Source organism: Simochromis diagramma, unplaced genomic scaffold (assembly GCF_900408965.1).
Source record: "Simochromis diagramma unplaced genomic scaffold, fSimDia1.1 OVJJ01000320.1, whole genome shotgun sequence".
Lineage (NCBI taxonomy): Eukaryota > Metazoa > Chordata > Actinopteri > Cichliformes > Cichlidae > Simochromis > Simochromis diagramma.
Window position 1 is genome coordinate 7,106,431 of NW_024386773.1, and position 20,561 is coordinate 7,126,991.

General features: G+C 40.3%; 1 protein-coding gene across 4 annotated transcripts in view; it reads right to left on the reverse strand.

Annotated features, from left to right (window-relative positions):
• The window catches only part of ephb2b (eph receptor B2b), a 122,423-nt gene that overhangs the window by 18,388 nt on the left and 83,474 nt on the right, over positions 1-20,561 (reverse strand). For all 4 annotated transcript variants that reach the window (XM_040005600.1, XM_040005628.1, XM_040005610.1 and 1 more), the window contains exons 4-6: positions 18,790-18,945; positions 16,000-16,335; positions 1,607-1,731 (exon numbers count right to left, since the gene is read on the reverse strand). In XM_040005600.1, coding sequence (XP_039861534.1) covers positions 1,607-1,731; positions 16,000-16,335; positions 18,790-18,945 — 617 coding nt within the window. The remainder of the gene's footprint in view (positions 1-1,606; positions 1,732-15,999; positions 16,336-18,789; positions 18,946-20,561) is intronic.

Sequence of the window (20,561 nt, forward strand, 5' to 3'; positions counted from 1 at the left end):
ACCTCAAGAGAACTAATATGAATCATTTGCTACCACAAAAATAATGCAGTGCTTAATAAAGAAGCATGACTGAAAGTGCTCCAACAGCCGCAGTTAAGAAGGTAGAGTTGGTGGCAGTTCTAGGTCAGTCGGCTTCTTTGAGCCATACGTTGTGATGATCAGAGTTGTATTTCACCACCATGCTCTTCCTCTCCCGAAAGCTGACAGGTTTGAGAGCAGAGACTCTTTTAACTGCTCCCTTCAATGCAGTGCTCAGCGCACACTTCTGAGTCACAGCAGGGGTCAAGATGATTGTTTTGACAGCTCTCTCCAGCAGTGTCAGAAAAAGGAATTATACTCAAAAGTGGAATGGCTCAGCATGTAGGCAAAAGCTTGACAAATGCTGCTTATGTGTCTGCAAATACGTGTGTGTGTTATGTCTGTGAATGGCTATATGTATTTAAGTGAACGTTCTGCTCAAATCAATGCACGTTTCTCACTTCAAGCGTTGTTGTGAGAAAGTATGCCTATTTGGTGGAGCCTGCCCCTTAAAAACTATTTTTACAGCAGTCAGTGTACCATTGTTTTAACCACAAGTCTGCATCAGTCCCCAGTGGCTGTTACTGCAGGCCTGAGCATGGCTTCCTTTCCCAGTGACGTCTGCTCATTCTCTATAAATGAAAGAGGGTTTGACAAGCTCTTTCTACAAGCTTTATATGATCTACTGTGGGCAGACATTCTGAATTTAAATTAACAAACAAACAAACAAAAAAAAGCTTAACAAGTGACACTAACTGGCCACTCCATTAGATATACCTTACTAGTACCTAGTTGGACTCATGCTGTGCCATTTACACTACGCTCAGTTAGTTCTAAAGTGTGCAACAGAAATGTGCCCATATTATTACACCTCCACCAGCAGCCTAAACCTTTGATGTGAGGCAGGATGGGCCCATGCTTTCATGTTATTTATGCCAAATTCTGGCAGAAATTCAGACTGATCAAACCAGGCAACATTTCTCAGATCTTTTATTGTCCTGCTTTGGTGAGTTTGTGCAAATTGTAGCCTCAGTTTTCTATTCTTAGCTGACAGGAGTGCCACCCTGTGTGGTCTTCCTCTGCTATAGCCCATGGTTCAAGGTTCAACATTTGCGTTCAGAGATGCTCTTCTGCATACCTTGGCTGTAATGAGATGATATTGCCTTCCCAATAGCTTAAAGAGGTTTGGATATTCTCTTCGGTCATCAGTATAACCCAGAGAACTGCAGCGAGCTGGATACTTTCTTTTTCTGACCATTCTCTGTAAACCCTAGAGATGGTTATGTGGGAAAGTTCCAGTACATCAGCAGTTTCTGAAAAATTCAGACCAGCCCGTCTGGCATCAACAACCACACCACATCCAGAGCCACTTAAATTCACTTTCTTCCCTATTCTGATGTTTGGTTTAAACTTCCGCCTAAATGTTTTGTGTTGCTGCCATGTGTTTGGCTGCTTAGAATTTTTTATATCAAGCCAAGCATCCTGTGACTGTATTTATTTATCCTAAAATGGGAGAAAAAGAAATCGAATTCATGTTTATGAGTACGAGTAAAGAGTGTGTGTTCAAATGAATGTGCATGAGCTGTACCTTCTCATAATACCGCAGTTCATAGTCTAGGATGACTCCATTAGGCTGGTCGGGCTGGGACCAGGAGAGGGTGATGCTGTCAACAGTACGGCTCACCTGGTGCATTATAGATACAGTCGATGGAGCTGTAAAGAGATAACAACAACAGCATATTAAGTAAAAAGCAAATCAATCACCACCAACTTCACAGTCATGCTCAGGAGAGTTTTACAGGATCTTTAAACTCACAGCCAAACACTGGGTTCTGCAAAGGTGTAAGGCTATAAAATCTAATGTAATAAAGTGGAGTCTCCTGTTGGAGAGTTTCATGGCTAGGAAGCATTTCAAGTTCAAGTGACAACACTAGCTAAATCACATAAACAGCGTCATGGGACTTCCCAGTATCAACCGTGACTTTCATGGGATTAATTCCCGCTTGTTTTACTGTTGTTAACAGACCACCTTCTACAAATAAATCATTTTAAAATCACCAGACCATCATATATTACATGAAGAAAGCACATTTTGAAGCTAAATAAACTAAACAAATTGAGCAAATAACATGAGCCACAAAGAGTCTACACAAAATTCTTACCAAGCTGTTTTTGTCCTCCCGCATTCCTGTTTTATTAAGAATTTTTTTACAAATGGTGTGTTTTCTCTGCCAACATTTTTTGCAATTCCACCATTTATAAAAGATAAATAAGGCTGACTGTTGACTGTGATGGATTGGCTTAGTAATAAGATTAAGTCAAGCTGATTTTAAAGCGTGCTGCACAGTTGTTTGGCTGGAACGTTAAGTATCCATTTTCTAGTTAAATATTCAAAACTTTTGATCTGTTTGCCTAACAACAACAAGTAAATGGCCTAAAAGGTAAATCCCTCTGGTAACAGTATATAGTTAGGACTTGTAATATTTGATCACACATTTGTCAGGTCTATCTTGAATAGTATTCTCTGTGTCATAAAGACATTCTTTGAAAAACAAAGCTTGTTTTTTGAATTTTTTTGAAACATTTGTTTTGTTTTTGTGAGTTTAAAACTTATTGGGCATAGAGAGAAAATATTTTTCAAGGTTGTGACATTAGTGAAGTTCTTTTTTCTTTTATGTAGCAAAACAAGTGAAATTATTTTTTACTCCATTGCCTGATTTTAATCATACATGTGTTTTCGAGCAAACTGAGTCACAAAGTAATTTAAACTTCTTACATCATGGGTGGTCTACTCTGGTCTTACACAGCTCAGTGACCTAAAATTCTGTCAGGTCGGGGGGGGCGTGAACACCTCAAGTCATCCAACATCCATTATGATTAGTTCAGGGTGCTGCAGGTCAGTGTTAAGCTAAGAGAAGCTAAAGAGAATGTATGGGAAGTCTGGCAAGGCCTCCAGGCCTTAATGTCTGCTCCTCTGAGTGTGTGTGAAAGGGTAGGGTGGGTTAGGGTGTCAGAGAAGGAGGGGTGCTGGGCAAGATTTATGGACACCAAGCCCCATGCTCATCCCCTACAGACCCGTGCTGCTCACACACACAGCCCTCAACCAGCAACAAAGTGGCTCCCCAGAGTCCCAGCAATAAAGTCAAAAGTCTCTCCACCGGCACGCGTTCTCTATGGAAAATCCACTGACTGGAAAACTACAACTGCCACGCCTCTATAATCTAAGACTCTAAGGCTTTGTGTGTGTGGCTTTTTCATATTCAATAAAACTTTCATTCTTGTTGTGAAACACTTACAAGTGAGTAACAGGAAGGCACATCTTTCTAACTACTGTCCTAAGGCAGGGGATAAAATATCATATATAAGTAAACATATTGACTGAATGAGCCAATGACTAAAAAGTCCCATTTTTAATCTTACTCATTATAATTAACCAATCAGCCAAGCTGTTAATGCCCTCTGACCAAAACAGAAGCATCCATCTGATGCAACAAATTATGATGTCTCATATAAACAGTGATATTCAAGGCAATGAGTATGTTCTCATGTATTACTGCCAGAAGATAATAAATTGAGGTTCTGTATTTCATCTCAGCAAAGCACTTAAACCATGACGGCCTGTGACTCTGCAAGTACATCATGCCCCTATCCTTGAGCCAGAGGTACAGTAATGTATACAGTACCCAGCCAGGACACCAGTCATAGGAATCTCTTCCATCTCCAAGTTCTTTTGCTAGTTTGGTTGCAGTCACAAGACGACGGCCTAATAAGGCAAACGGTGACTCTAAGGAGGACTCACGAGTATCACATTACGGATGTACATAGCATATATTCAAGACTGCCACATGGCCTTTCCTGCATAACATTTCTATTAAACACACAGTGCAGCCTTGCTTAGTAACCTGATACAGGGCCACAGAAACAAAGGCAGCTCATGTATTCATGTACAGAGGATGGACACATGCCAACATCGAAAGCTGTTGGAGGGGAACACTGTGGTTTTCTTCTGTTAAAGGACAACTTCCAGACAGAGTGGCAGTCGCCATGTCTGGGCTCAAGAAACCGATAAGGGGCGGTGCAACTAAAAACAAACAGATTAAGATTAAATGATGACATGACTGAGGTGAATACTAAGTAAGAATACCAAGTGTTGAAACATCACGTTTGCAGGGAAAATAAGAATGCATTTATGAATAGAAATCCAGCTGTGCTGAATATTTCAAGTCAGTTCAGTACACGCATTTCAAGCTAAGCTGACGTTCCACCAATTGACTGCAGAATGTAGAAGTATGCCAAGTCAGCCTTTCATTGCATTAAGGGCTACAGCACTGATTCACATATGAAAACCATTTTCAGATATCCCATTGATGTACTCCAAATCTACAAGTCTCCATTATATTCCAAATCTTAAAGTGTACCGAGAATTCTTTTCCACAAGTCCATCTATAATTTGAAGGGTTGAATAAATACTTGGTTTCCATTGTGTCAACATTAGTCACTGAGTTATGCCACTAAATACATATTGTAGCTGTTTCAAACAATTTTCTTTGTTGTTACAGTAATTATTTTTAAATCTTGTGGATCCTGCTCCATTAAAGATAATTAGGAATTAAAAACAAAGATGTGAAAATCTTCCCTACCATTTAAACGAAGTAAGCCAATTTTCTGTCAAGTAAGATCAATGTCTTCATAGTGAGTGAGCTGCGCTTGCAATGGATGCTTTCGTTTTCTCAATGAATCCTCTGTTCATGTCCTTAAAACTAATGAAGCAGCTATAATGACAAAGACAGAGATTGCACATTCATATAATTTGATTAGATTGCTGAACCTAAAAGATAAATGCTGGGACCTAACTGGAGTATTTTATTATTTTCCCATATGTTACAGAATAGTGAGGGCACCAGGACAAGGACTGTTAGTGATAATCACAGCCGATACAATATCTTTGTCACAAGCATGCTTCTTCTGTTTCTGTGCCCTCGTATGATTATTATTTATTTTGTGTGACTGCATTTAACTTCCTGAACTCCAGTATAACTAAACTTATAAATAGCTCAGAGATAATCAGACTAATAATCAAATCAAATAATGAATACGCTGGGGCCTGGGGAGGAGTGCAATCGCATTGCTTAATTGTGAGAAGATGGGAGGCCCCAGCTGTTATAGGAGAATTAGGTTTCAGACCGCACATTATTACCCAGCCTGGGATCTGATATGGAAGACAGTGCTTTTGGAGTCTATTCTAGCATGACACTCTGGCCTTTGCTCACAAGCAGAGAATACAAAGGCTCTGTTTTGCTTAACATCACTAATAGATCTTTCGCTGTTATGTTCTAACAAAACAGCGACTTCGCTAATCAATTATAGACAGGGTTTAGGGGGATATTTTCACTCATTTAAATCCAAGGCAATTTAATGGGGCATGCTTCTGCTAACACACATAGATAAGTGTGGCTTTCCCATGGAATCGGTGTGAGATTAGGACCTAGTACTGCTTTGGTGAAAAAGAGAGTACATGCCCACTGGAGAGCTCCCTCAGTAGCTACATACCTTCAAGGGCTTTTTTCCTTCTCGCGGTAGGAATGCTAACCTGACTTAATAGCACAGCATAGAACAGCTGGAAAACCAACAAGATAGATGTTGCGATTTGAGCTGTGCTCTACACATGTCGTGTGTTTCATGATGAAAATGGAAAGGCAGGGGTTCAACTAGAAAAGTTGATAAGCCCAGCTACTATGACCAGCCCAAGAAACTACTCACCCATTATAAGGCCATTATGTTACCTGAGGCAAGAGGAAAAAGCAACTGTGTAGATGCAGCTTAGTTTTTTCTTTTACTTTTTTGTAATCTTGTTTCAGCATCTTAATTTTCTGTCTATATCCCTTTGCTGTGGGTGAAGGCCCAAGTTAGCAAGTGTTAGGGGAAAGGGTATAAGCTTAATAAAGTCTGAACTTCACTGTCAGGCCATCTCTTTATGTTCTGCTCTATTTTAAAGCAGTCTCCTTCTTACACAGCTGATAATTACATGAAATTTATTAAAGTGCCCATTATCTGTGCTGGAAAAACATTCTTACATCACTTTCTCATTTGTGCTGGAGAGCAGCTAACCTGAATTAGAACCAAAGAAATACAGAAAAGGGGCTTTTAAGATATTTGATGGTCGATTTCAGCGCAGACAGGGGCCTCCTTCAGGGTTATAAGAACTGAAAAAGCTCCTTTAGACTGAGTTACATAGCGTTATGTTTGGCTGAGCAGTGGTGGGAAAAAAAATCACAGTAATCAAAATAATGATTTTACTTCCTGCAGCTAACAGACGACACCACCTGATGGTTTAATACTTTTCACTCTGTTCTATATCAGTCAACGCAGCACAGCCAAAAGGTGAAAAACATTTGCTGGCACATGAATCATGTTTCTGAGAAAGTATATGTTTGAGGCTTTTTATCTGCATCTTTCTTGCATCACTCTGTGTCTGCAACCATGTGGCTCTGATTTGATTAGATGTTCTGCTGCAGAGAACCATGCTATGATTTGGGGAAGATGGGGGAGGTAGCAAGAACAGGTCAGGGCTCGTAAATCCCTTTTTCCTTTCATTGTAAAAAAATCAGTTTCCCTGCAGAGCAATCTCTCCCAAAGGGCTCAAACCAGCTGGTCTTCTACCAGGTTCTCTCCTAAACAGGCTGCCACTGCTCCAGTCTCTCGACTGCCGTCCATTTATTAGCAGCACGTTGAGATGTCTTAAAGAGAGAGGCCCATATTTGCATGTACTTTTAGCATGCTGGCAGCCTGCCCCGTTTCCCCAGCTGAAAAGGATTGCGGCTTCTATATCTATAAAGATTTTCCAGCGCAGTAAAGCTACAAAAGTGAGATTTCAGTTCATCAAGCTTTAAACCATCTGCACTGAAAAAGATTTGAGGACTTTAACGCACTCACACATCTATAAGCTAATTCTAAAATAGGCGATTCAGAGGTTTGACCAGTTTTCAGATGCTTGCAGAGGTTAGCGTTTAATTCTAATCCAATATATAAAATCTGCAGGCAGAAGAAATGCAAGCCAGGTTAGTATATGTGGACAGAGGGAGGGAGGGAGGGATATTTATACATTTTATAATCAAAACCAGTACATCTCTTTAGTGACTGCATGTTGGTGGATCTAACAAGAACATGCATGGTAGTGAATGACTGTCACTACAAAAGTTGATAGACTGCGAAAATAAACCAAGGGCAATCTAGGTACCAGACGGTTTCATGTGTTGTATATAAACACAAGGGAAACTGTCAAAGCTGCTGCCAAATCACACGGATTCTTAAAATTCTTAAAAGTTTTCTTTTAATACAACAAACTTTGTACATTCTCACCCACCCATTTCAACTGTTAAACACTTCAGATGGACTAAAGAATACAATATGTGTGTTGTTTGCTTCTGTGGGCAGACTTGGGCATTACAAACAAAGTCTGAGCTGTCTGGCACAGGGATATGCGTGGAATTACATTTGTGTCAAAAGCAGCATGCGAGATAAAACATGAGCGCGAGAAAATAACTTCATTTCATAGACGCGGGTATTCATTGCCTCTCTCACAATTCAATTCCTCGCTTGTAAATTCAACAACCCGTACACGTAGAACAGAGTGATTATACTTTTATTTCATACTGACTTTTTGTTTTTAACTCAGTTTAGTTTCAGTTAGTTAGATTTTCCTGTTTCGGTTTAGTTTGTATTGTTTGGAAATGTTTAGTTTTAGTTTTGTTTTTATTAGTTTCAGTGTCTTATTTTATTTATCATTATTATCATAATTATTACTATTACTATTATCATCATTATCATTATTATTATTATTATTATTATATGGAGGACATGTGTCAGAGGCCAAAATTTAGGAAAATTTGTACAGATATTACAATCAAAAGTTGGCTCGCAGTCTTGTGGATATCCGGAGTCTCATTAAACACGTCTATCAGGTTTAGGTTAGCATGTTAAGCCATAATAACTGCATTATACTATATTTGTGCACTCTTGTCATGACAGACTATAGGAGTGCAGTGGCTTCAGTCTCTTTTAAAGATTTCTTCAGTATTAAAGTGATCTGGTCATAATTGTCAGCACTTCCTTGGCTACACACACACAAAAAAAACAAAAACAAAAACAACAGCTGATAGTTAATTCCTACCAAAATGTCTGTGAATGTTCTCAGTCAAGGAGCTTGGAAAGAAGTCCAGAAGTCCGTAAAGAAGTCCACATGCTTTTCTTTCCAAGATCCTTAGACTTAATTCACCAACTTTATTTTGTAGGTTGTGAAGAAGTACAATATGAAACAGTGCCCATGTTGCTACCCAGTGAATCTCACTTTCAAATGGTAAATTGATCCCGCCAGGCACAGAGGTTGTGGTGTCACTGCTTCGAAAGTGACGAATCACATTAGTTTCCTTCTTCCTCAGTGCTCCACCCTCCCGACTCTCAAAAGTCAGATTGATCTGCGTGAGTAGAATTCAGCTTCGTGATCAGAGCTGCCTGCGAGAGTGTGAATCCGCTGCAGAGTTTGCCAAGCAGGCGCACTCATGTGAATGATGAGTTCTCTCTGAATTCAGTCCATACGAGTTGCTGAATTTATGTACAGGAAATTACAAAGTAATTTAACTGTTTGTGATAATGAATATCCACACTTGTGAAATGAAATGATTTGTTCTTGATTTTGTTTTTCCTCGCACACCACTTTTGACAAATATAATTCCACAGGTGTGGAATTACGTTCTTGACACACACAGCTCTGAGAGGAACTGGAGGAACTCCATTTTCTACTTTAAATGCATTTAAACAAGTTCTAAACTGCCATCTACAAGGAGAAAAACTCCAGAAGCATGTCAGTGTTTTACAGGGTTGGAATGACCAGGCTCATTCCCTGGGCGCCACACACTGCTGTAGTTAAAAAATGCTGGCATCAGAGATACGCACAAGGTGTGTTTTGGCATCAGGGACTTGATGAACCAGGTTGTGGCAAGAGTGATTTAAATCTGATCCCCTGGCATCACATTTAAAGCAGGGCGTGGTTAATGAGAGGCATATTTGAACTTAAACCTAACTGTGAGTTTTTGGTGCCTAAACCTAGCCAGCAAGTAAAAATGCAAGTAAATATGGAATAGTGTGTATTGTGCGGTCTCCTGACATGTTTAGGACTTAATCCACCAGCACCTATCTGATCTCCAAATACAAACTTTGTTTAATATCTTTCTGCTTTCAGTGTACTGAATTATCTACACCGTGGGACACCTTGTGTGCATATCTGAAATCCAAGTAACATCTAAGAGAAGAGCAAAAACATAATGCACTGGGATGAAAATGTGTTTAAAAGAGTGGATAGTGTAACAACGTGAAGATATGAAATCCAGTATGGTGTGACATCCTTCAAACGGAGACCTGTTTAAAGATAATTTATTTGACAGCAATTTAAGCAGTGTCCTGATTTACCATCACTCTCATTTAACAAATTTGAATATGTACGAGGATTTACACAAGTTCTGTCAGTTCCTGTCACTCCCACTCAGTAGCTCAGAAGTAATGATTATCTAAAATAAAGAAGATGTGTAAATTGCATTTACTACACCTGCTTCATTTCTGTGTCAATGAGCAGCAATGGCTTCTGTCTTTACATTGAAGTCATTCTTATCTGCATAGTATGAAGTTGTTATAATGAGTGGCGCACAATAGCACCGTTTCCAAAAGATCATCTCACATTATAAAGTTCCTGACCCCAATTTACAGTTAATACGTTCAAGTGGATGAGAGTCTGCAGCTTGTGTGTTCAGTATGATCCGTGCGAGCGAATCAAGGCTACATTAAAAAATGAGAGGTATTCATGACGTGCAAGTAGGAGCGGGGGGAAGGTGGCGTGTCACGATCACACCAGAAATTCCAGACGGGAAGAAGACAGTTGCTCAGACAGTGACAACTTTGTTTTGCAGCCGCCTTCAAAGGAATACTTGGTGTACATGACTGCAGGAATTTGAGTGTGTTTTGTAAACAGAAAGGTTGAGCGGGGACACAAAAAGAGAGGATCAGGGAGAAAGTCAAAAGAGACAAAAGCGGGGAGTGGCACAGAGTTTATCATAAATCCATTTGCTTAATTGACGAAGTTAACTCCATAAAGTTTATAGAAAATCACTTAGAAAACAGCGAGCTGATTACGTTGTCACCCCTTTTTGCTTCATGACCTTTATTTATTATCTTTTTTAATTATCAGCGCTTCATGCTCTTGAATGTAAAAAGTAAACAAATGATTGCACGCTCAGTCATTTATGCACCTCAGTGTATAGCTAATACACTCAACGTTAATGAATAATGTATTCACGTTACGCTCGGTTTGACAGCCCACAGACCAAAAGATCATGGCCTTTTCACCAAGATGCATATACAGCTGAGGTGTTTTTTCTGTTCTGTTTTCCTGTATAGATGCAAATGAGAGGGAAAAGATCCATAAAATCTACCCTGAAAAAAAAAAAAAATTCAAATGACTACTGAAAGATTTATGAATAAAATCAATTAGTTAACTAATTTAGAGAATCCATGTGCTAATTCTCTTCTGGGGAGTCATAATTAAATTCTTATTGCTTATTTAAAGCCTGTAGCTGTGGCTCAGGTAGAGTGGGTGTCCAATAATCGCAGGGTTGGCAGTTCGATCCGTGGCTTCTCAACATGCTGAAGTGTCCTTGGGCAATACGCTGAACCCCAAGTTCCTCCTTTTGGCTCAGTATCAACAAGCACATGAATGTGGTTTATGTATGGGTTGCTGGCTTACTACCAGAACAGCCTTCTCTCAAGGCTCTGTCAGTACTGAGGTCCAGGTGCATGCTGAGGCCTCCTGTCTGTCTGCCTGGCTGACCTACACTGGCACCCACCATATGTGCCCTTCTCAACACCTTCTGTCACTGTCACACTGCGTGGCATGTATACCGGTGGTCCCTGTCTGACTCTCAGTTTATTTTCTATTTTTCAGCTTGCATCTCTGGCATTTTGCTGATACTGAGCTGCTGCTCCACTGAGAAAATTTCTAAATATTTTGTCTCAAGTTTGTTTGATTTTTTTTCTTACCTTGGTCTGTTAGTGATGTGAACTGCATATGCATGAGGATGTATTATAACTTTTTAAGATACTATATAGTGAATAAAGCACACATAAGGCTTTTCAAACAGAAACACTTTTTTAAAATGTTACGTTTCAAGTCTGATCGATAAAAATGCCACTGTACTAAACAAAGGCAGTCAATCAGTGGCCGTGGCCCAAAAATAATATATCTTTTTGCAACGGGTTTCAGTGCCCTCAAGTTAACAGCGTAGTAGCCACATTGGCTTTTTGGTGTACTGACACATTCTGGCGGTCCCAGCTGGCTCTGTACCAGTGCTTTTCACACCATGGCCCAGTGGAGCAGCAAAGGACTTTGTAGCCTGGTTACACTGGACCTGGGCAATTTGGACCATAATTAAGTCATAAATCTTCTCTAGACCATATGAAAAGGCTGCACCCGATTACACGCTGCCCCCACCGCCACCCCACCCGGGTTCCCTCGCACAATCAGCCAGTTCACCTGATAAGAAACCAATTCAGTTCCTCTGCTTTTCAATAGCATTAGCAGCAGCTCACCTTGAGTTAATGAAACGCCTAAACAAATATGTCCTCTGAAATCTAATATACTCAACCAGAATGCAATATGGCAAACACACTGAGGATATGGAGATCTCATTCATCTGTCTGCAGAATACCGATAAGTACTCACTGAGGTAAGAGATGATCTCTATTCTATGCACTGAAATTGATGATACACCATATCTAGAGTAAGCTATAACATAAATGTCAGTTCTGTTCTTAGCTATTATTTATTCATGTCTTGTCTGCATACAATAACTGGATGGATTTCTCATAAAATCCCTACTGACATAATCCCAACTTCAACCAGTCTCAAGCAGAACCAATTTAAAGGGCCGCCTGGTCACTCTGGCTTGGCGATGGTGGTTTATTTAAAAAAAATGAGGCAAAAATCACAAAACCTAGGAAATGAAAACATCTAAAATATACTGATAACGCTGCTATTTGTCTGTGTGGCTACTACAAAACAATGTAATTTGCCTTATTGCTACATCTTTTTGCTTCACCTTACTGCTACTTTAATTTGACTGAAATCTACTAAGTTAAAGATTGAGTCAGACAAATGAAAAGCTCCCCAAGAATAAAGTGAGGTGTAAAACAAAACTGCAAGATCTAAGTTGGTGCAGAGTGAGAAATTCTCTCTGGACAGTCGTGCACAGTCATTAGTATACTAACAAAAACTGGATTTGCTGGATATAACCTCTTTTTTTTCATAATGCACGTCTTCAGTAATTCACTGCTTAGAAGATGTAATGACACACTTGTTGTAAATCTTCTTACCAAACATAAGATGGACAAATATAAAATCTATCCTCACCGCATCATGTTCACTGCACAGAAGAGCAATCTCTTTAAAAGAGCTGAACTATTTTGGGGCATTTGTCTAGTTTACGTCTGTTTGCCTCTTTTTTTTCCTTCCTAGGTTAGATTAACTAATGAAATGTAATGAAATGATTATTTTACTTATTTAAAAAATAATAAATAAACATGACTTCCCTTTCCTGTCTAACTCTTTGCCCATAAATATTTGCACAGAGTAGTGACTTGAAAGAAACTACAGTTAATAAATGAAATTGCAGGCCAATGGTGAACGTGATATATACAGATGTTTTTAATATTTTTTGGAAGACAAGGTAGACGACTAAGTTGTTGCTAAGTCAGGCACTGAATACGCTAGCAAGAAATCTATTCACTTTTTTTCTTGGCCTTGTGTTGGCAGTACAAGCCACACATTCACAAACTATTTTATTCTATGCATACCCTGCTGTTACACAGACTAATGGAGGCATCCTGGGATATTTGGAGTTCAATACAGTATTTTACCAAAGGAAACTTTTACTTGTATACCCACTAACTCCTGAGCTAGACCCTCAATTTCTATATTCTTCCCCTGAAAGGAAGGGAGGGAGTATGTAATCGGTTGTGCTTGTTTGTTTGTCCATTTGTTAACATTCTAGCAGCCCTAGTTTTCAAGATATCATTTTCAAATTTTGTGCGATGGTAGATACCAATTACAGCTCGAGGTGATTTAATCTTGGTGAAAATTAGGTCAAGGTGACACCAAATTTGAAGAAACAGTAAAAACTTTATTTTACCCACGTATTGTCTTCACACTTTACAACAATTTAGTAGGCTTTGGTGGTCACAAGTACCTTTGTTGGCTAAGCATAGTTAACACCCAAGGTCAGAACTGGCTCGAAAATAAATCACAGCAAACGATATTGAGTAATATATCATATGGAAGGGCATGGAGAGAGCCTTTTTATTTTTTCAATATGACACCCTATGACATCACAATGGCACCATAACAGGCTGGCATCGTCATATCGTAATAATAAAAACTAGAAATATCAAAAGTTTTAGTATAGCCCTTGTCCTGCAGGGAGAGTTGCACTCTGAGTGCTCTGGTTTCATTTATAATATTGTTCCACACCCAGTATCAACTATCAGTATAACTAATTTAGAATATGTATACATATAGTGCACCACAAAATGTTTGTGAGGATGGTCTTGTGGCATAACTACAGATGCATTACCCAGAAATGGCTTTTTCGTTGCTGTAAAGCATCTCTTTTGCAACTCTCTGCCTGATTTCCAGTGCATATTTCATGTCCCATATAAGTAACATATAAATACAGTGAAGCCAAAGTAAATGGCTTAAGTGTGACTCATTATTACAAAAAAGGCTTAGAGGCACATTTCAAGGCTTCTGCGTATTGCACACAATACAAGGTTTGGGGAATTAGTCATACGCTTATAAAACAGGCTCAAACGGCATTCAGCCCAGAATTTGCTTTTGTGTGGCATTACACTGTGTAATCAAGCGCCACACTTTCCAGGGCAATCATGTCCTTTATCACAGAGGAACTGTCGCCAACCACCTACAGAGTGGGAGGATAAGCCCTGTAGGTAATAGCGTGTGGTGGGTGCTTGATTGGGTATGGAGAGTGAGAAGTTTTGCTCCCCCCCCCCATACCCCACCACCTTTTACACCAACAAGTCATAGCAGAAGAGGCAGCCATCCGTACAAGTAATGAGACACACTTTTACGCCACTTGCTTCAAATTTTCTTTTTTGTTGCTTTCGCGGAACGCTCTTGCTGATGGTCCAAAGCAGGTCGGATTTACATGCACGTATCTACAAAAATTCATAGACTCTGGCTTTTGTTTTCTCCATCTCACGCTCTCATTTTCATTGTAAGGGGAGGCATAAAACTGCCCGAGTTAATTAGGGGTGACACGATGTTTATGTAACCTCCAAGCCTCACAAACCAGACGCAATTATGGGCTCCAGTCCCTGTGACCCCAGCCTGTAGCGTAGCACGGCAAAACTCCAATCCCGTGTCCCTGGAGTGAGCAGTAAGGTGATGGGGGAAGGTGGGAACGTGGACAGGGGGGGAGCAAGAGTTGAGTTCTTTTCACAGCTCCATCTGACGGGAGCTCTCGCTGCCTAATCCAAAGTGACGGACACTTCAGTGGAGAGGGCACAGAGCCCCCCAATTTCCGCCAGGACCCCTCGGCAGGAGAAGCAGAGAAGCCAAGGGTTGGGGTGGCAGACTTATTGTGGCCCAGTGAGACAGAGTGGGGCAGGGGCCTCATTACAACGCTTAACTGCACTCACAGGCCCTCATTAACCCACCACACCAGTGACTCAAATCAAAACAGACAATAAAAAAAGAGGTCTGTGCTTGAATAAAGGCCTCTGTTTTAGTGTGACAGAGTTTCAGCATTGTAACGGGGCACTTTATGGAGCTTTTAAACAAACAAATCACATACGTTTGTTACAACGGGTCACTTTAAATAAAGGATTTCCCTCTTGTAGATATCATCATTCAACTTGCATACAGTTCTCTCGTTGTTTTTCTTTTTTTTAAAAAGGCACAAGGAATTTACGATTCAAAAATGAAGGGCACCAACATGGTGCTGTAAGAAGCGCATTTCTAAGACTGCCTGCAGTGCAAAGGCATGGATGATGAGTGATGACAGACACCTAAGCCTGCTGCCAATGGAATGCAAAGCCAGTGCAAAGATTAAGTGCAGGCTGTATCCCTCCGCTCATCAGTGCTTTGGGAAACGAAGCTTAGCCCGCCAAATGATGCGTTTCATAGACACAATTAAAGAACAAATCAATTCAGCTGCCTCGGTAAAATAATCAGCGGTGGCTGAATTTGGCTGCAATTGCATAGTGGAAAGCTTGGAAAGCGCCAACCATTGCACAAGAATGATTAAATAAGATTTTGATTTCTATAAAATCCTAAAGATTACAACGTTGCCCCACTTATCAAGATGTTTTATATTATATATATTTATATACTAAAATACTGGTTTCTCGTTCATTTATGAAGTTTTTTTTAGTCTACAAGGTAGCTCATACATTGCGATACTAGCCTTGCTTTTATTACTTTTTTATAAAAATATAATTCCACAACCAAGTGGCTGCATGCGTATAAAGCTGTAATCACTGAACCGCAGATGAAGTGGGGAGACAGCAGCAAGCCTGCTCTCAGCTCCTCAGTCTGAAATACATGGTGATGAGGTCACACTGTAAAGACCAGCAGGCCATCACATTCTGTCTGTCACATCATCAACGGCACTCTCCTTCCCATTTACAGCCCTTAATCTACATACATCACCATGCAGGAAAGAAACAGACATAGTGGAGCTTTATGTGCTGTGCATTATGTGCTTGTAGAGGGGTTTGAGCAATGAAGAGGTTCTCTACAAGGAGTGTGTGACAAAGGGGAGAAGTACAGAAATAAACACGGTGAGAAGAGGAGAGAAGAGAAGAGAAGAGAAGCCACATGGGGAGTATAATGTGCAGAAAAAGACAGATGGGTCCACTTACCAGCCTGGTTAGTGGTAATGTTGACTGAGGCATACTGAGGGGAGTAGGGGCTCTGATCTGACACCCCGTTGACAGCCTGCACCTCAAACGTGTACTGTGTGTGGGCCAACAGGTCACTAATGTAGACCCGAGTTTCTGTCAGGCCCAACTGGCGGGGTAAAAACTGAACGTTGTCCCCACATCGGGTGCACCCTCCTCGGCCTCCGCCGCAGCTTTTGCAGATGATGTTGAAGACTACATCCTCGCGGCCCCCTGAATCTCGAGGGGGCATCCACTCCAGCATTACAGAGGTTTCATTTACGCTGGAGATCACATTTTGCGGCGCTGAGGGGACAGCTGGAAAACACATAAATGTGTGCATTTATTCTAAATGCTGAAAAGTGCGAAGAAAAATTCATCAATAAAAAGGGAAAGAACACTTCAAGAAACAAATGAAAATGTAAAGAGGATCCAAGTCACTATTTTGACTCCAATTTTTGTCACATTACAGCCTTTACTTTTTTTGGGAAAGGGGGGGTGGGGGTCAAACTGGAGCAAAGTAAAAATATAATAACTATAAAGTTGATGCAAAAATGAAGCCAGGCAAGACTTACCGACTAACAGGCTAACTTTATCCTTTCATTTAGAGTTGGTCCTGTTTCATGAAGTTTGTTATTGAAATTATAATACGAAGCCCCCCTGAACCAAACAAAGCAGTAATTTAAATGTAAAACAAATGTTTTCCAAACATAAACTCATTGCGTACTTATTTCTAATACAAATCATCATTTTTCCAGAAGGATTTTCCTAATCTTAAACACAGCTTAATTGTAGCATTGGCACATCATATTCTCGATTCTCGTTCTTTTGTTTTGTATTTTTCCATTTTTCGGATAAGACTTTTTTTTTTTTTTTTTTTTTTTTTACTAATGCAACATCAGTGGTGGCTTCCCAAAAGAGCCCACCCAAGGAATACACATGGAAATCAGCTTTCAGCTGTACCTAGCACAATACTTGTATTGTGCATTGTCACTTTTTAATATCTAATAATCAGTGATTAAAAAATTCTATAGAGATTTGCAATAGCATTGCAATATATACACAAATGTTGCAGCGTTTGCCATTAAATGAAAATTGCTTCTAGGTGGACCAGTGATGTATGTAGATCATTGACAAAAAAAAGGGAAAGAAAGACGATGAAATGTGTTTTTATTCATTATGTTATTCAAGCCAAACCTTTAAAGACATTTTTAGTTCTATATAGAATTGGTGTAATTTTGGGATGGAAGTTGTATTGTGTCCTTGATGGTGTGGAGGGCAAAATTACCAACTCTATTTAAACAGGAGCAGAGAAAAAGCCCGCAAATATACTGTACAGTCATTTTGAGGTCCGTGCTGACAGCATTCCAAGCTGGCAGCGCCTCTTCCCTCGGGATGCCCATTTACACTTTCTCATTTTCAATGCTGGTGTCCACTCCATCAAGTGTTTTCTTAACATCTATTCTTGACAATTTTCTCATGGAGCATCGTATAGAGTTACTGCAGCGGAGAGAAACCTACTGTTTCTCCTATTGAGACATTCTTAGCAGCTAGGCATTATAGAGTGGAAACTTTCCACATGGTGCTACATGTTGAGTGACAGGCCAAACAAACAAACAATGAGAACTGTTTAGCTTTTACAGACATGTGCACCTAATTATGGTAGACGTATCCTCCAGGACTAATGAGATAAACAATTCCACTCCGCCCACAACATCCTAAAATCTGAATCGATCATTTCTTATTTAACCTCGTTTTAATTGGCAGCAATTAACAGATCTCTGGCTCTGGAAGAAAGCCCACTGGAGTGCCCTTCTTGGTGTCTCTTATACATAGAAACATAACTCCTCCTTGGCATCTCCTTCCTGGGGAGGAGGACTAATATCCGCCCCATTAGCTGGCGGGCCGCTCTGATGGGCCCATTCCCTTGCTTTAATCAGGCCGGGCCCTGCCGCTCTTAATACGGGTGACGTGACGCTGTTGCTTTCTCATTCACAACAGCTGCTCAACTCCCAGAGCCAGGCTTATGCAAATCTCCTTTGTTGGAGACCATCAAATCTTTTCCCTCCTCTCTCTGTTTCAATAGGCAGAGGGGGAGTGTGAGGAAAAAAAATACTATCGAAGCATTGATAGAGGCTTTTTTATCCCACTTTCTCCCATTTTGTTTTAGTTAGACTGCGCTCTATGCAGTAATTCCGTCTTTTTCAAATACACGCACCCATTCTCCCTCAAATTCCTCCTTCGTGTCTTTCTGCATGTCTTTCCCTCGCACTTTACCCCTCCCTTGCTCACTTTTGCTTAGGTCTATCCCCGGCCCGTCTCTCTGGTCCAACCTCTATGTCAGTCTCAAATTCAAATTCAAACAGCTTCATTGGCATGACAAGAGAGGGTCTCGCCTCGGCTCATTCTCCAAGTCTGCCCCCTCACATAGCTATGCGCCCTGTCCCAGTAACCTCTGGTCTGGTTTGGAGTACGGACTGTGTGATGTTGAGGAGGGGCAGCTGAAGCTTGTGTGCTGGGTCAGATCTGTGGACAGCCACACTATGAGCATGTCAGCATCCCTTTCGTGTGAGGGACAGCTCTGACAGGGTTTCTGTTTGGAGTTACACAGACTACCACTGTCCTTTGATCCCGGAGCGCTTCTGCTTGTGCTTGTGACATGTGTGTGTCAGAAAGCTCATATCTGACGCCAAAACGTTTTCCATTCATGTCTGTGTATTATGTGCAAGTAATTGGCACGTTCATATATCACAGCTTCAGTACCATACATACTTGTGCAAGGCATCTGGAGAGGATCTGAGTCGGTGCGATAGTATCCATTTCGGCAAACGCAGTTAATAGCACCTTCACTGGTGGTACGGCTGTTGATGGGACACTGCATACAGGGCTCATCTCCTTGAGTTGGCTTGAAAAAGCCTGACAGACAGGCTAAAAGAGAGAAGAGAAGAATTTTTAAAATCACAAGCAGCTGATTTTCAAAAAGCAGACTGCATGTGAATACATTTTTGTATGACTGAAGTACTAGGTTTCTATAATACTATACTTATCATTGTGGCAGTCTTAAAAAGGGCAGCCATGTAATTCCCTGTATATATGCATCCACTGCCAATGCATAGTTCATATTGTGTTATAAAAGAAAATCCATCAAGTTACCAGAAATCAAATTTAAAAACAAAAACAAAAACATACACACCATAAATCAAACAAAGATATATCAGAGCAACCCTGAATATAAACACACACTCTTGCATGCCTCTGCAGATATGGCTACATGTAAGTTTGCTCTGAATTATTCACCACGCTGTAGTTGCCTGAGAAATCTCTGAAGTGCCCCGCTTCCTGTTAAGATCCCTTTTAAGGGCCTCTTTCTGGAAACATGGGAGGAAAGTTACATTTATCACAGAGACCGTGATGAACACACACACGGCTCAGCCATTAAATGTTTTATCTGTGCATATGACTTTGTGTGGGTGAATCACAGGCTCTACCACTGGGTACATCTGTTTGCGTGTTGCCACAAGCGCCACTCATTGCTGCGATAAACAAACTAACTTAGCTGTCTATGAAATCCCCTTATCCTCCCCTTTCCAGTCACATTCCACCTAAACCTTCACTGCTTAAAAAAATAATAATAAATAAAATAAAAATAAATAGCCTTTTTTTCAGCATTTGCACCTGCACCATGTCGAGAGATTTTCTCGTATCTCGGGCCAAAAAAGCTACGGTTTTGCTTCAGGTAATCCAGCTCCCACCTGCCCCTCCGATAAAAGAATATAGAGGTGTTGAGACAGAGACATGAAATAGTAACATGAAAAATTTACACACGGGACACACTGCATATCGGTACGTTAAAAGCCCTCGGGTCTTTCGGTGCTTTTTCTGGGTAGAAAGCAAAATGGATTTAGTGCGATGAAAAGAAACAAAAGACAGAAGATGAATGCTTCCTTGCATATTTCTTTTATTTGAAAATTTAAAACTGTTGATTTATATAGGGCTCCTTTTTTAAAATGCACTTCAAACAATTTCTCTTCCTCATTAAGAAAACAAGTTATCCAATTTTCTACTAGTATTAAAAGCCTTACTATTACACGACTGCCATTTCTACACTGTAAAGTTATAAAAACACAGCCATTATTTCATTCTGAGACTATACTGGCAATTACAGCTCCACTGTAGCATCTGGAATGTGGAAATATCAGCAGCTGCAACTCCCATTTAAAGGAGGTCATTTCACAAGGCAGAATTAGTCCGGATCCAATCCCAATGTTTAGATTATGCAGACACCAGTGTACTCATAGACCATACAGGCCACAGATTAATGGCCTTTTTCCCTTTTGGAACTCGACATACATTTCTCAGAGCCATCACCTTCGACCACCATGAAGAACAATTCTCTGTAGTTCAACAAATCATAATAGTTTAGCCGTATCACCTACAGACAGTAGAGTAAAACATGCGCTACTACTTTACGAGGGGGCACTTTAAAAGAAGCTTCATTAATACAGTTTACCGTGAAAGCTAGTTTCATTAAAACTAACAAGAAA